Source organism: Elgaria multicarinata, chromosome 11, assembly GCF_023053635.1.
Source record: "Elgaria multicarinata webbii isolate HBS135686 ecotype San Diego chromosome 11, rElgMul1.1.pri, whole genome shotgun sequence".
In the NCBI taxonomy this organism is placed as follows: Eukaryota; Metazoa; Chordata; class Lepidosauria; order Squamata; family Anguidae; genus Elgaria; species Elgaria multicarinata.
The window spans coordinates 40,910,072-40,924,205 of record NC_086181.1 but is presented as its reverse complement, the minus strand read 5'-3'; the positions used below and the strand labels follow the sequence as shown (position 1 = coordinate 40,924,205).

Below are 14,134 nucleotides of genomic sequence, written 5' to 3'. Positions count from 1 at the left end.
TCCAATGATTGCAGAGGCAGAAATGAGATCCTCACGGATTAGGTGGTCTGCCAAACTAGACAAAGCAACATCTGAGATGTTATACTCGGATTGCATTCTCCACCTTAGAGATGTTCTACTAAATGCAGTATCCCCCGAAAAAGCAGTATCATTATACCAAATATTGATCTCATGTTATGTTTAACATGAGATCCCTCCTCTGTCTACACATGACGTACAACGACCTCAGAAGGAGAGATGTCCCGCCCGCCATTTTTATTTTTTAATGGGATAGCAGCGCACGAACGTTCATGCGCAAAAGTTGTGTTTTTTAAAATTTACGTTATTTCCCCCACTCCCCCCATCCTACCCCCGATGGGTGCAGCACTTCTCAGGAGTGCTCTGCCCCATGCACAGCTCTCATCTCCTTATAAGGAATCACGTGGAGCCAGGTCAACCCGCAGCTCCTGGCCACACATTCTGCGGTCTCAGGCTCAGCCCAGGACCACAGAAAAGCCAGGCCCAAAGTGGAGGACTCTATCCCATGTGGACGCACAGGGACAATCCCAGGTTTGCCCTGGGATAAAGCCTCATCTAGCTATGACCCATATTTACCATAAAGTGTAATTAGACCATGGGGCAGACCTTAGCTGAATGGTGGTAGCTAAGAGGAGTAAGGAACTTCCTCAGCCTGTCCAGGATGGCAAGGAAGGTGGGAGGTGGCAATGAATGGACCTGTTCCCTTTCTGAATGTTGAGTATGTGCTTTGACTCCTTCCCAATGTCCTACCATCCGAATTGCTGAATTCACTTTCCTTGGTGGAATCCATCATCACCACTGAGTAGCATAGAAGGCAGGAAAGGGGAATTCATTTCCACTGTGCAATGCGAGCAGTTTTACCAAGTGTCTGTCTGCTGAGTAGAAGAGTCATTTCTGGTTGGTTTCCCTCACCACACTTGAAGAGAAGTTGAGCTGCAACCAAAGGTTTTGCATGCAGCGAAAATTGTGAAGCAAACGTGACGGTTTGGCCCTGAGAGGAAAGATGTGCCAAGCATCGAGGGAAAGTGAAACCGTTTCGATGAGAGAAGCAGAAAGTATCAAGAAGAGTATGTGGTGTACGTCCTGAGGCCCTCGCCAGATCCCACTTAAAGCAAATGGGAAGTGAATTGAGAGATCCCCTCTCAGGTGAAACATCTGAGGTTTGTGAGGGAAGTCCACAAGGTTTCTATAAGCACCAAGGTAAACAAGATGAGGGTGACATTGTAGGACTTGGGTCAAATATCTACCCTTTCTACATTTGTCCTCTGTAAAAGTAAAGATGGATATCTGGCTACTATGGGAGATCAGTTCCAAAAATACAAATGGGTGTTCACTGACGGCATTAGAGGGCATGCTCCCAGTGGTTCCACATGGACCTAGGGCCCAACTGGAGTCCACCAGGAGAAGAGCCTTTAGTGTGGTGGCGCCTTCTCTTTGGAACTCCCTGCCTGTGGAGGTCAGGCCAACACTGTGCTGCTTCCGGTGCCTCCTGAAAACAATTCTTTTCCACAAAGTCTTCCTCAACTGACCGGCTGCCATTTTGATTGGTATTCTGTTTCAAATTTAACAATTTTAATATGCTGTTTTAATCTTTTTTACCTTTTTAATGTTTCGTTCCTATGACCACTGCTCCAGAATCTGTTTTAGATATGGAACATTATATAAATATCCAAATAAATAAATAAATAAATAAATAAATAAACAAAATGGCCAAGGTCAGTCTTTCTTTCTCAAGCAAAAGAAAGAAAAGAAAGGAAAGAAAAAGGCATGCATGCAGTCAATGCTCTTGACATCTTTCTGGGACAACACGCCCTTGAGAACAAAGTGGCATCATAATATGCCTTCCCTGGGGCATTCTTGAAAGAAAAACATGGCTGCACCCATTATAGTTAATGGAGGAGGCCATCTTTTCACCTTTGGTCAATGGGGGTGGAGATTTTTTTTCCAAATTATAATGCCCCTGGGTATGATCTAGGACATTTTCCCAAGAGAAACCTTGGCCACCTTGTTTCTAAAGATAAGTCCACCCCTCTGGGAATCCTTACAATTTTATTTTAACCCCTCTGCCCCATAAATCCAGTTTTGGAGGGTATTTTCATCCCTCCCTTGCCTCCAAAAACAACAAAATTACTGAACCAAATACTGACTACATTTCCTGGAAGCAGAGCCAGGATACCCACGGAAACAATGCCATGTCACATGGGCATATCAGCAAATCCCACCAGGGGCAGCCATATAGTGGTGGGTTGCTGTTGTGGTAAGCAAAACCCACGCTTTTGCAGCATCAGGGTGGCGGCGGTTAATCCCGACGCACAGCAAAAGCATGGGGGTTTCGGTGGCACAGGCCTGCCCCTGCCAACTGCCTGGGCAGATGGTGACCAATCAGGAGTCACCACCTGCCTGGCCTCACCTCCACATTGAGGATGGAGTGAGGTTAGACAGTGGAAGGGGTGTATTTGCCTCGGTCCATGCTGAAAAGTTGGGGTGAGTGCCCAATTTTTAAAATGTGGAGCTTCTCTGGAAAGCCCTGCAATGGCTTTGAGGAGGCTGTTGCATTGTATAATTGATGCAGAGCTACTGCAGAGCCACCTCAGGGCTTCCAGAATGTATAGACATCCCATAGGAAAACAGCTTAATTACTGAAAAAAGCTGTTTTTGTAAAAAATGTTATCATAGAATCACAGAACAGTAGAGTTGGAAGGGGCCTATAAGGCCACCGAGTCCAACCCCCTACTCAATGCAGAAATCCACCTTACGGCGTACCTGACAGGTGGTTGTCCAGCTACCTCTTGAAGGCCTCTAGTGTTGGAGAGCCCATGACCTCCCTAGGTCATGGGTTCCATTATCATACTGCTCTAACGGTCAGGAAGTTTTTCCTGATGTCCAGCTGGAATCTGGCTTCCTTTAACTTGAGCCCGTTATTTTGTGTCCCGCACTCTGGCATGATCGAGAAGAGATCCTGGCCCTCCTCTGTGTGACAACCTTTCAAGTATTTGAAGAGTGCTATCACGTCTCCCCTCAGTCTTCTCTTTTCCAGGCTAAACATACCCAGTTCTTTCATTCTCTCCACCCCTGGACTTTGATCCATTTTCTGCAAACTTGCCTGACTCGACCTGCATCAAATCCAAGCCAATCCCCAGATTTTCCATTGTTCTTTCATTTGCACAAATAGAGATTTGTGCAAACTGCTGGTTCATCCATCCCTATCATGTTATAATCAACCATCCTATAAGGGACCTGCAGAGGGTTCATGCTACTCTTGCCCTTGATTGGCTCTCTAGGCAAGACAAGGCGAGTGAGATCAGAAGGACCTTCTTAAGACGTAACTTCCCTTGACAATTCTTAAGACGTAACTTCCCTTGACAATATGCATGTGGTTGAAAGCTCTTAGTTCTTAGTAACAACCCTCCCCAGGTGCCTTTATATGAATGTTGCCTCCCCAATATCTCATTCTTTAGAAAGGATGAAAGCAGAACACCAAGTCATGGTAAGAATGAGGGACTCTGAAACTCCTTCATTTTTCTCTGTGAAGCTGATGTTGCCATTAAGGCCAATAATGCACTGTAAGTGTGGACTTGGTATTTAATAACGTGGAAGAAAATTCAGAATGTTGGAAGTTTAACTTTATTCTCTAACTGGGAGTTGGTAGCAGAACTGAATTTCAAAAAGTTTTGAATTAAAGAAGATAAAAAAGAAGGGCAATCAGTTTTGTTTTCTCAGTGTGCTATTCTAAATCTTCCCATGTCCATCCTATATCATGATAGCAAAGTAATTTTTTCAAGTGCCAGTGCTTATGTAGCCAGAAGAGCACCATTCATGTGCAAGAAGGAAGGAATCATAGAATCACAGAATAGTAGAGTTGGAAGGGGCCTCTAAGGCCAACGAGTCCAACCCCCTGCTCATTGCAGGAATTATAGAATAGTAGAGTTGGAAGGGGCCTATAAGGCCATCGAGTCCAACCCCCTGCTCAATGCAGGAATCCACCCTAAAGCATACCTGACAGATGGCTGTGTAGCTGCTTCTTGAAGGCCTCTAGTGTGGGAGAGCCCACAACCTCCCTAGGTAACTGGTTCCATTGTCGTACTGCTCTAACAGTCAGGAAGTTTTTCCTGATGTCCAGCTGGAATCTGGCTTCCTGTAACTTGAGCCTGTTATTCCATGTCCTGCACTATGGGGTGATCGAGAAGAGATCCTGGCCCTCCCCTGTGTGACAACCCTTTAAGTATTTGAAGAGTGCTATCATGTCTCTCCTCAATCTTCTCTTCTCCAGGCTGAACATGCCTAGTTGTTTCAGTCTCTACCTTTAGCATTCCTGTCAGATGGCTGTCCAGCTGCCTCTTGAAGGCCTCTAGTGTGGGAGAGCCCACAACCTCCCTAGGCCATTGGTTCCAAGTACCCCAAGGTTTCCTGAAGTACATAAAGTATTTAGGGGAAAATAACTTCGGGGAATGGACACACCCACCCCAATAGCTAAATGAGAACTGAGCATGCTTAGAGATCATGGACTGCTAACTGACTTTTGGTGGTGTGGAAGGGAAACCAGGTAGAAGGAGGATTGGTATTGAATATCCTGAACATGAGTACTTCAGAGAGCAACACTGCAGGTCTCACTTGTGACTATAGATTTCTTTTGTACACATATTGGAGGACCATCTCCAGTAAATCATATTCTCAATTTTGAATGGTTCAATACTCAACTCCCCTCCCATGTCTTTCCATTTCTTAAACCATGTTCCAAAAAACGGGTGGACTTGGACATTCTGTCCTGAATCTCCCGGTGCTAAGAAGCAGAGGACAAAAATACTGTTCAGATATTATCAGAAAGGTAGTGTAAAGGAATTAAGAGGCTGATGTCTTAAAGAGAGGGTTTCTCATGCCTTTTCAGGGTGAAGGGGGAGACATGTTTGGATTTGGAATATTAAAAGGGAGGGAAAAGAGCTGGCCTTGCCTCAAGTTACAAGAAGCCAGATTCTGGCTGGATATCAAGAAAAATATCCTGGCTGTTAGAGCAGTACGACATTGGAACCAATGACCTAGGGAGGTTGTGGGCTCTCCCACATGAGAGGCATTCAAGAGGCAGCTGGAGAACCATCTGTCAGGGATGCTTTAAGGTAGATTCCTCCACTGGGCAGGGGGTTGGACTCGATGGCCTTATAGGCCCCTTCCAACTCTACAATTCTATGACTCACGCAGACTCTAACATGTGTATTTTTGTGTGTGCTTGACCATTCTACAGCTCAAAGTGGGCATGCAGCTGATTAATCGGAATGGTACAGAAGAGGTGACCGAATTCATATTACTCGGCTTCCAGCTTCCTAGATCCTTCAAATTCGTCCTTTTTGCAGTGCTTCTTGCTGTTTTTCTCTTAACGCTAGCTGGGAACATCACCATCATCACACTGGTGTGTATCAATCACAGCCTCCAAACCCCCATGTACTTCTTCCTCTGCAATCTCTCCTTCTTGGAGATCCTCTTTGTTTTGTCAATTTCACCCAAAATGCTGGTGAATCTGGTTTCCATGAACAAAGCCATCTCCTTCTTGGGCTGTGCCTCCCAATGCTACTTCTACTTCTTCCTCGGTACCACTGAGTTCATCCTCATTGCTGTGATGTCCTTTGACCGCTATGTTGCCATCTGCCACCCACTTCGCTATACCATCATTATGAATGGATGTGTCTGCACCTCTTTAGTCCTGGGTTGCTGGATCGGTGGTTTCCTTTCTACCCTTGGTCCCATCTTTTTGCTGTTCCGACTATCCTTCTGTGGCTCCAATATCATTGATCATTTCTTTTGTGACTACGCCCCAATGATAAAACTTTCTTGCAATGATGTACATTTCATCCTGGCTCTGGAATCTGCCCTGTCCTCAGTGGTGCTCCTCAGCTCTTTGTCCATCACTAGCATCTCTTACCTCTACATAATTGCAACCATCTTGCGTATGCATTCCACCAAAGGCCAGCAAAAGACCTTTTCTACCTGTGCTTCCCATATCATGGTAGCCTCTATCTTCTATGGCAGTGCCATCTTCATGTACTCTTTGCCTAGCAAGGGACGCTCTCGAGATGCCCAGAAGGCAGTTGCAGTACTCACCGCTGTGATCACCCCATTATTGAACCCTTTTATTTATACTCTTAGGAATGAGAAGGTCAAGGAAGCCTTAAAAGAATGTCTGGACAGGAAGAAATTTTCACCATGAGGAAAACGGATCCACAAGTATCTTCCTTCTGTCTACTAATATCATTTCAAACAGATCATACAGATTTATTTGGAAGACCAGCTGGCAATTGATGGGCATATTTATTTATTTATTTATTTATATGGTAAACTGTTTTTTTTTGGTGGGATTGTGATATATATGTATGTATAATAAATTTCAGATTCAGTAAGACTAAGCAAGAAACAGATTGATTAGGGATAGAGGATGGTAATTGATTTGGGAGAGGGACTGGTAATCTGAAATTTTATCATATATACAATACATTTCCGATTCAGAAAGGCTAAGAGTAAAAGTATATCAAAACATATAACAACCCAAGTAAAGTGTGAACCATTTTTTTACCTCGTTGTGTGTTCAATATTACTAATTCTCCAGGTCTCTACTGGTTACAATATTGAATAAATGTAGTCCATCACACTCAACGTCTCTACTGATTGACTCTTTCCTTCCCAGAGATGTTTATAGTTTGCAATTTTGTTCATAACAGGAATGTTCTAACTTTTCCCTTTCTAAATTCCAATCAATGTAAGATAGATTGTAAGCCTATGCGGCAGAGTCTTGCTATTTACTGTTTTACTCTGTACAGCACCATGTACATTGATGGTGCTATATAAATAAATAAATAAATAATCATCATCATCATCATCATCATCATCATCATCAGTGGAATGAAGGTCTTCTGTAGATACAAGTGACTTTGGTGCATGTGCATGAAAGGAATAGGGTCATTTTCACCTCCTCTTCTGCCAATTGTTAACTGTACATCTACAAGAGTGCACCCAGCAGCTTAAGATAACTTATTCAAGATGGGTTTTTTTTTACCAAAATAAAGTATTTAGATTTTTGAATTACTCTGTCCACCATGACATTAGGCTGCGAACATACGTAATGTGACCAAAGTCTCATTCTCTTTAAATTCAGAGAAGACCATTTGCAGATTCTGCAAATGTCATTTTGGAATTTTATGAGGCATTGAAGATTGGTTGTTGTTGTTGTTGTTGTTCAGGGAAGTTGCCATAACCTATAAGCCACTGTGTTTGAGATTAGCCCTATCACCTTATTATTTTATTTATTTATTTTATTACATTTATATACCGCCCCGCAGCCTAAGCTCTCTGGGCGCTTTACAACAATTAAAAATAGTAAACATTAAACGTATACAAAAAAATTAAAAAACATAAAAACAGTATAAAAACAACAGTATCCATTTAAAAACAATTCTGGGGTCCATTAAAAACAAACTTAACGTTGTTAAATGCTGTTAAAATGCCTGGGAGAAGAGAAAAGTCTTGACCTGGTGCCGAAAAGCAATGAGGAGACAAGGCAATGAGGAGGCAATGAGGAGGCTCATTCAAGGCAATGAGGAGACAACAATGGAAAACATTCCATGCCATGTCCACTTCTTGAACCATTGGAGAATGTTCATTTGTTTGAAATATTTCTAGGCCACTTTTGCCATCACAATCTATGAAAATAACAAACAGGCATGACATGGGAAGAAGAATTAACACAGGCCTTAGCTAGACCTAAGGTTTATCCCAGGGTCATCCCAGGGTCATCCCTGGCTGCTCCCGGGATGTCCTGTGTGTCATTTACATGAATAGGGATTACCCTGGGATGATCCCGGGATAAACCTTAGGTCTAGCTAAGGTCACTGTCTACTTAAATTATTGTCATAAAGATTACTGAAATGATAGATATGAAATAACTTCATCATCGTAAGTTGGCGTGTACCTTCTCCCATGGGGCCAGCCACCACTAGCTGCCCTAGGGGAAGGATTTGGACAATTCACTATGTGTTGATGATGCTGTTTTCTGTGGTTTATGTCCATGCATTCTGCTGTTACTCACAAACTGCATTGGAAGGATTTGTACTAGAGTGAAAGGAGGAACAGGAGGAAGAAGTGAAGTGGGAAAGGAGGAGATGTATTGGATCCGGATTGAAAAAGACCATGTCAAATACACCAGCTTCCTTCTCATACTAGCCCAGCAGATGTCTATGAGATGTCCTCAAACAAGACATAAAAGCAATAGCCGTCCCCTGGATATGTCCCCCAACAACTGGTATTGAGAGACATACTGCCTCTGATACTGGAGGTATATAGCTATCATATTCCATGCATTTGTCTAATCACTATCTAAAATTCATTGAAGTTGGTGGCCATCATTATACCTTGTGGTAATGAATTCATTGATTAAACTATGCAGTGTGTGATGAAGCACTTCCTTTTATCTATCCAGAATCTCTTAATATCAATCATCATCATCATCATCATCATCATCATCATCATCATCATCATCATCTATTTATTTATTTGTTGCCTGCATCTCCCTCTGGATCGAGGCGGGGTACAACACAAATACAAACACCATAAAATACATATAACTAATTAAAACATTTAAAACTAATACATTATTAGGAACGCCTCTCCCGACATGAACCTACCCGTACACTGCGCTCAACATCTAAGGTCCTCCTCCGAGTGCCTACTCCAAGGGAAGCTCGGAGGATGGCAACAAGGGAGAGGGCCTTTTCAGTGGTGGCCCCCCGACTGTGGAATGATCTCCCCGATGAGGCTCGCCTGGCGCCAACATTGTTATCTTTTCGGTGCCAGGTCAAGACTTTTCTCTTCTCCCAGGCATTTTTAACAGCATTTTAACAGCATTTAACAACGTTAAGTTTGTTTTTAATGGACCCCACAATTGTTGTTTTTAAATGGATACTGTTGTTTTTATACTATTTGTGTGTGTGTGTGTGTGTGTGTGTGTGTTTTAAATTGTATACTTTTAATGTTTACTATTTTTAAATGTTGTAAACCGCCCAGAGAGCTTCGGCTGTGGGGCGGTATATAAATGTAATTAAATAAATAAATAAATAAATAAATTATTAAAAGTAGCACATTATTAAGAAGGCACCTTAAAATTCAACTGGGTAGGCCTACCGGAAGAGATCAGTCTTGATGGCTTTCTTAAATTCCGGAAAACTGTTAAGTTGACGAATCTCTCCTGGCAAGCCATTCCACAAACTGGGAGCAGCAGAAGAGAAAGTCCTCTGGGTAACAGTTGTCAATCTAGTTTTGGTTGACTGAAGTAGATTCTTCCCAGAGGACCTGAGTGTGTGGGGCGGATTGTACGGGAGAAGGCGATCCCACAAGTAGCCTGGACCCAAACCATGTAGGGCTTTAAAGGCGATAACCAACACTTTATACTTCGCCCGGAAACTAATTGGCAGCCAGTGAAGAGATTTTAAAACTGGTGTAATATTGAATCTTGACTTCAGATTCAATATTATGAGTGAAGGAGAAATCCATTCATTCATTCATTCATTCATTCATCCATTCCATACTTTATCTCCCAATAGCCAAAGATCTCTGGGCAGTGCATGAATATTAAAACCATAAAAATACATCATAATAAAATGTAATTTTAAGACAGGATGGGCCTGTTCACATGACACTTCAGGGACTGTGGTTAGCAAAACTGTGGTTCTCTGAGGTTAGCACTACACAAGCCATGCTGTTGCACACAACACTTTAAACCAGGGTTAGAGCTGCTAACCCTGTTGCAGACGGTCTGACTGGGCCTAGAAAGTGATCAGGGTTTAGCAAAATGCATCACACACATCACCTTAAACTCTGCTGCTTAACCAAATGCCTTAACTAGCAGGATCTAAGGTGTCTTCTGAACAGGCCCTTCTGGAACCAAAGTAAAACCAGAGTAAAATCAATCAGCAGTGTAAAGATTTTTTTAAAAAAAACAAAACAAAACATAATAACACATTTAAAACATTAAACGAAAGGACTAAACAGCCTGTGAAGTTAAAAAAAAAAAGTCTTCACCTAATCTCAAGAAGGCCACAATGTAGTCTCCAGGAGAGCTTCTCTGGGAATACATTGCACCACTAGGGTTCCACCATTGAAAAGTCCCTCATCTTAATAGCCACCCGCCTCATCTCATTTGGTGGAGGCAATGGAAGGAGGGCTTCTGAAGATGGTCTTAAGGGTGTGGGTATGTATATATTAGAGGAAATGATCCTTCAGGCAACCTAGGCCCAAGCCATTATATACCAGCACTTCAGTGGCACTCAGAAATAGATTAGAAGCCAGTGCAGATCACAAGACCCTATTTTGAACCAGATGAAGTTTCTCAATCATTTTCAAAGTCAGCTCCTTGTATAACACATTGCAGTAACCCAAACCACTAAACCGCTCTAGTTCTTCTAATGGTGCAATCCAGCCTTTCCCAACCTTGTTCTCCCAAACTATGTTGGACTGCAACTCCCATCATTCCCTGTCTGCATTGGAAAAATCAGAGTTGCAATCCAATTCATCTGGAAAATACCAGGTTCAGGGAAATTAGTGTAATTTGTATCATCCTGTACATGTTATAGTGCTAAGAGACCAGTGCTGGTCTAGAAGTATACCTCTTCATGGTTGGCCAAACCAGTTCAGCTCAGAATTAGTAGTTTTAGCACCCATTTCAAATTTTTATTTCAGAGCTGGGGGAGTTGCCCCAACCAAATAATGGGGGAGGGTCCTTTTTTTCTTTTCTTTTTTACTATTCACTGATGATGATGTTAATTGTTATATCAGCCACTTTGCTTCCTCCACCCCATCTGAATTTATGACCTTGGTCTGCACCTCTGCAACTGTCTATTGTCATATGAGGGTCTGATGTCCCCAGCTCACCGGACTATAAACTTGTATTTAGCTATGAGGTGCATGGAGACTTAGGTACATAAATGGAAGGAATCCATATCTTTAGTGGAGAAGTGAAATTCCCATCTGATAATGATGGAGTACTCAGAAAAGCCTTACTAAGATTACTACTACTAAGAATAGCACAATAGTGGCAGCCATAGGCCTAATCTACACCTGCCATTTATCCCAGGGTGGACTTGAAATTGTCTCTGTAGGTCCAAATGATGCACAGCTGATCCTGGGGTGAACTGGGATGGCCACTCAGTTCTCCCCGGATATCTGGAGCTGCTTTTGTGCCAGTTTTTCCTCTGGTCTTGGGACAATCCCAAGGTCCATGGGCAGTGTGGCTATCCCTCCCGGGGTCCTCCCTCTTCCCTGCAGGTACCACAACTCAGGAAACATGCAGGGAGCTGTGATGGGAGGGTCCGTGGGCATCAGGGGTGAGGGGGAGAGCATTTTCACCATGTTTGTGATGGCTCTCAATGCCTTCCAGTGCTGAGTTTGTGGTTTGTTCATTTGTGTGTGTGTTTTTAAAAAACGTACCTTCGTGCAGGATTGCATCTACACTGCTGTGCAAATGTCTCCACTAGCTAAAAAAAAGTAAAGGTGCCCCAGAATGGCCCTTCTTTAATTCCAGGAAAACTTGCTGGCATGTGGCCCCCTGAGGGACTATCCTGGAAGTGCAAACCCCCATGATCAGCTGTGCATCATTTGGACCCTCAGGGACAACCTCAAGTCCACCCTGGGGTAAATGGCAGGTGTAGATTAGGCCTAAGTTTACTACCGGTCAAAACTGGTAAAGAGGTTTAATATGTTTCTTCCCTAAACTTATTCCCTAGAAAATTAATTACCGGGTTGATAATAAGTAAAAGACAAATTCTTTGGAAGGGTCTCAACTACGAAATTTTTGTTCAGTTGTTTTTTTGTTTTTGTTAACGAAGTTAATGAATAGAGCAGGAGCTTGGGAACTAATCAGTTTCTAAAAACAATGTTTGAGCTTAATTATCTCACAAAGTTTCTTACAATCCTTTTATGTAATCCTCCTTTAGAAGCAGTTAATATGAAACAAATCACAAAGGTCCTGTGTAAATATGTAAGTAGACCCCATGACTTGGACATCAACATGAAAACATTCATTTTAATTTGACATCTCTTTCCAGCCATCTTGTCTTCTTTCATTATTATTTTTAAAGGGAATGTTCTCTTCAGAACTGAAATAAAACTACACACTCCCAAACATCCGAATATCGATCCAGACCTCCAGATCACGCTCCGGATCCAGTTCTGGAGTGGATCGGGGGAGGTCCAGATCAACCTGAAGTGGTTCAGGCTCAATCTGGAAGGTCCAGATCAGGATCCAAAGCGGTTTGGAGCATGCACAGACCTAATTTGCATAGGGTTGCAGCCTTCATGGTGTATAAAATTATTGATATTTAGTGTTGATCAGATTAGAAACTTGAAGATTGTTGGTTTTTTAAAAGCTTTAAGTTAGAGGTTAGCCTCTTGGTGATTGAGGAACACAAACAGAGAGAGAGAGAGAGAGAGAGAGAGAGAGAGGAGAAAGAGAGAGAGGAGAGAGAGAGAAAGCATGTGAGAGAGAGCCACAGAGACAAATAGAAAGACACACTCCTTCACACACACACACACACACTTAATCTAAACCATTGAAAAGCTCCATTTAAGTTTTGATAGCCTTCAAATTCTTGTTCAATGAATAAAGAAAGAAGACAATATTTCCCATCAGTGAACTGGCAGTGGTCCACCGAAACAGCCAGCCATTTGAAGAGTCATATTCTTAAGGAAAACTAACTTCCAACTATACATTCTGAACTGCTGTCTATTCTTTGGGGTGGAGTGGGGGAACCAATATGCTTTTATGCTTTTCTGTGAAAAGTCTCAACAGCGAATGTCTTATGAAACCTTGTGAGGTTTTATTTCTGCTTCGAACAGCAGAAAAGAGAGAAGGTGGCCTTATTTGAATCGTGAGTGAGTTTTGTCTGCCTGATCATTCTGCAACTGCAAGCTGGCCATGAGCCTGAGGAATCAAAGCAGCACGGGGCAGGTGACAGAATTCATCTTAATGGGCTTCCAGTTTCCGAAAACCTTGGAAACCTTAATTTTTGTGGTGCTCCTTGTTGTTTTACTCTTAACGATAGCTGGGAACATCACCATCATCATACTGGTATGCTTGGACCAACGCCTCCAAACCCCCATGTACTTCTTCCTCTGCAACCTCTCCTTCTTGGAGATCTTCTTTGTCTTGACCATCACTCCCAAGATGCTGGTGAACCTGCTGTCATTGAACAAAACCATCTCGGTTGTCGCCTGCTTCACTCAGTGTTATTTCTATTTCTTCCTTGGGAGCTGCGAAGTCATCCTGATTGGCATAATGGCATTTGACCGCTATATTGCCATCTGCCACCCACTCCGGTACACCGTCATCATGAATGGCCGTGTCTGCACTAATTTGATGCTAGGATGCTGGTTTGGTGCGTTCATTAATCCATTTCCTCCCTTGATTTTGATGACTCAATTGTCCTTCTGTGATTCTAATGTCATAGACCATTTCTTCTGTGACTATGCTCCAATTGTAAAGCTTTCGTGCAATGATGTCCATGCTCTCCTGGCCCTGGAGGGCATCCTGTCCGGATTTTTCCTTCTCAGCTCATTGTTTGTCACTTGTGTCTCTTATCTCTTCATTATTGCCACCATCGTGCGTATGCGCTCCACCAAGGGTCGACAAAAGACCTTTTCGACCTGTGCTTCCCACATCACAGTTGCTTCCATCTTCTATGGCAGTGACATCTTCATGTACTCCTTGCCCAGCCATGGACGTTCTCGAGACGTCCAGCAGGCAGTTGCCGTACTCACTGCAGTAGTTACCCCATTATTAAACCCCTTTATCTATACGTTGAGGAATGAAAAGTTCAAGGAGGCCTTAAAGGACAGCCTGAAGAGGAGGAAACTTTCATTGTGACACTAAGGAACATTTTGGAAGTACCTCCTCTTTGTTTGCAAATCCTTCATGGCTTGGTAGAGTGAAGAGGGTATAGGTCGGTGGGATGGTGATTGCATTGTTTCAGTTGGAGTAATGGCGTATCTTTAGGTAGAAAGATTTACAGTAGGCAAACTCAAGTCAGGTAATAAAATCGCCATAGCACAAACCAAGTGCCACTGTCAGCTGACATTCACTGACTGC

General features: G+C 42.8%; 2 protein-coding genes across 2 annotated transcripts; both read left to right on the top strand.

The window, feature by feature from the left end:
• The first annotated feature begins 5,266 nt into the window (after positions 1–5,266).
• LOC134405874 (olfactory receptor 6M1-like) lies at positions 5,267–6,214 on the top strand. Its single transcript, XM_063137130.1, has one exon. The coding sequence runs from the start codon at positions 5,267–5,269 to the stop codon at positions 6,212–6,214; it is 948 nt and encodes a 315-aa protein (XP_062993200.1).
• A 6,750-nt stretch (positions 6,215–12,964) lies between these two features.
• LOC134405873 (olfactory receptor 6M1-like) lies at positions 12,965–13,912 on the top strand. Its single transcript, XM_063137129.1, has one exon. It carries the CDS (start codon positions 12,965–12,967, stop codon positions 13,910–13,912), a length of 948 nt encoding a protein of 315 aa, XP_062993199.1.
• Positions 13,913–14,134: the final 222 nt, after the last annotated feature.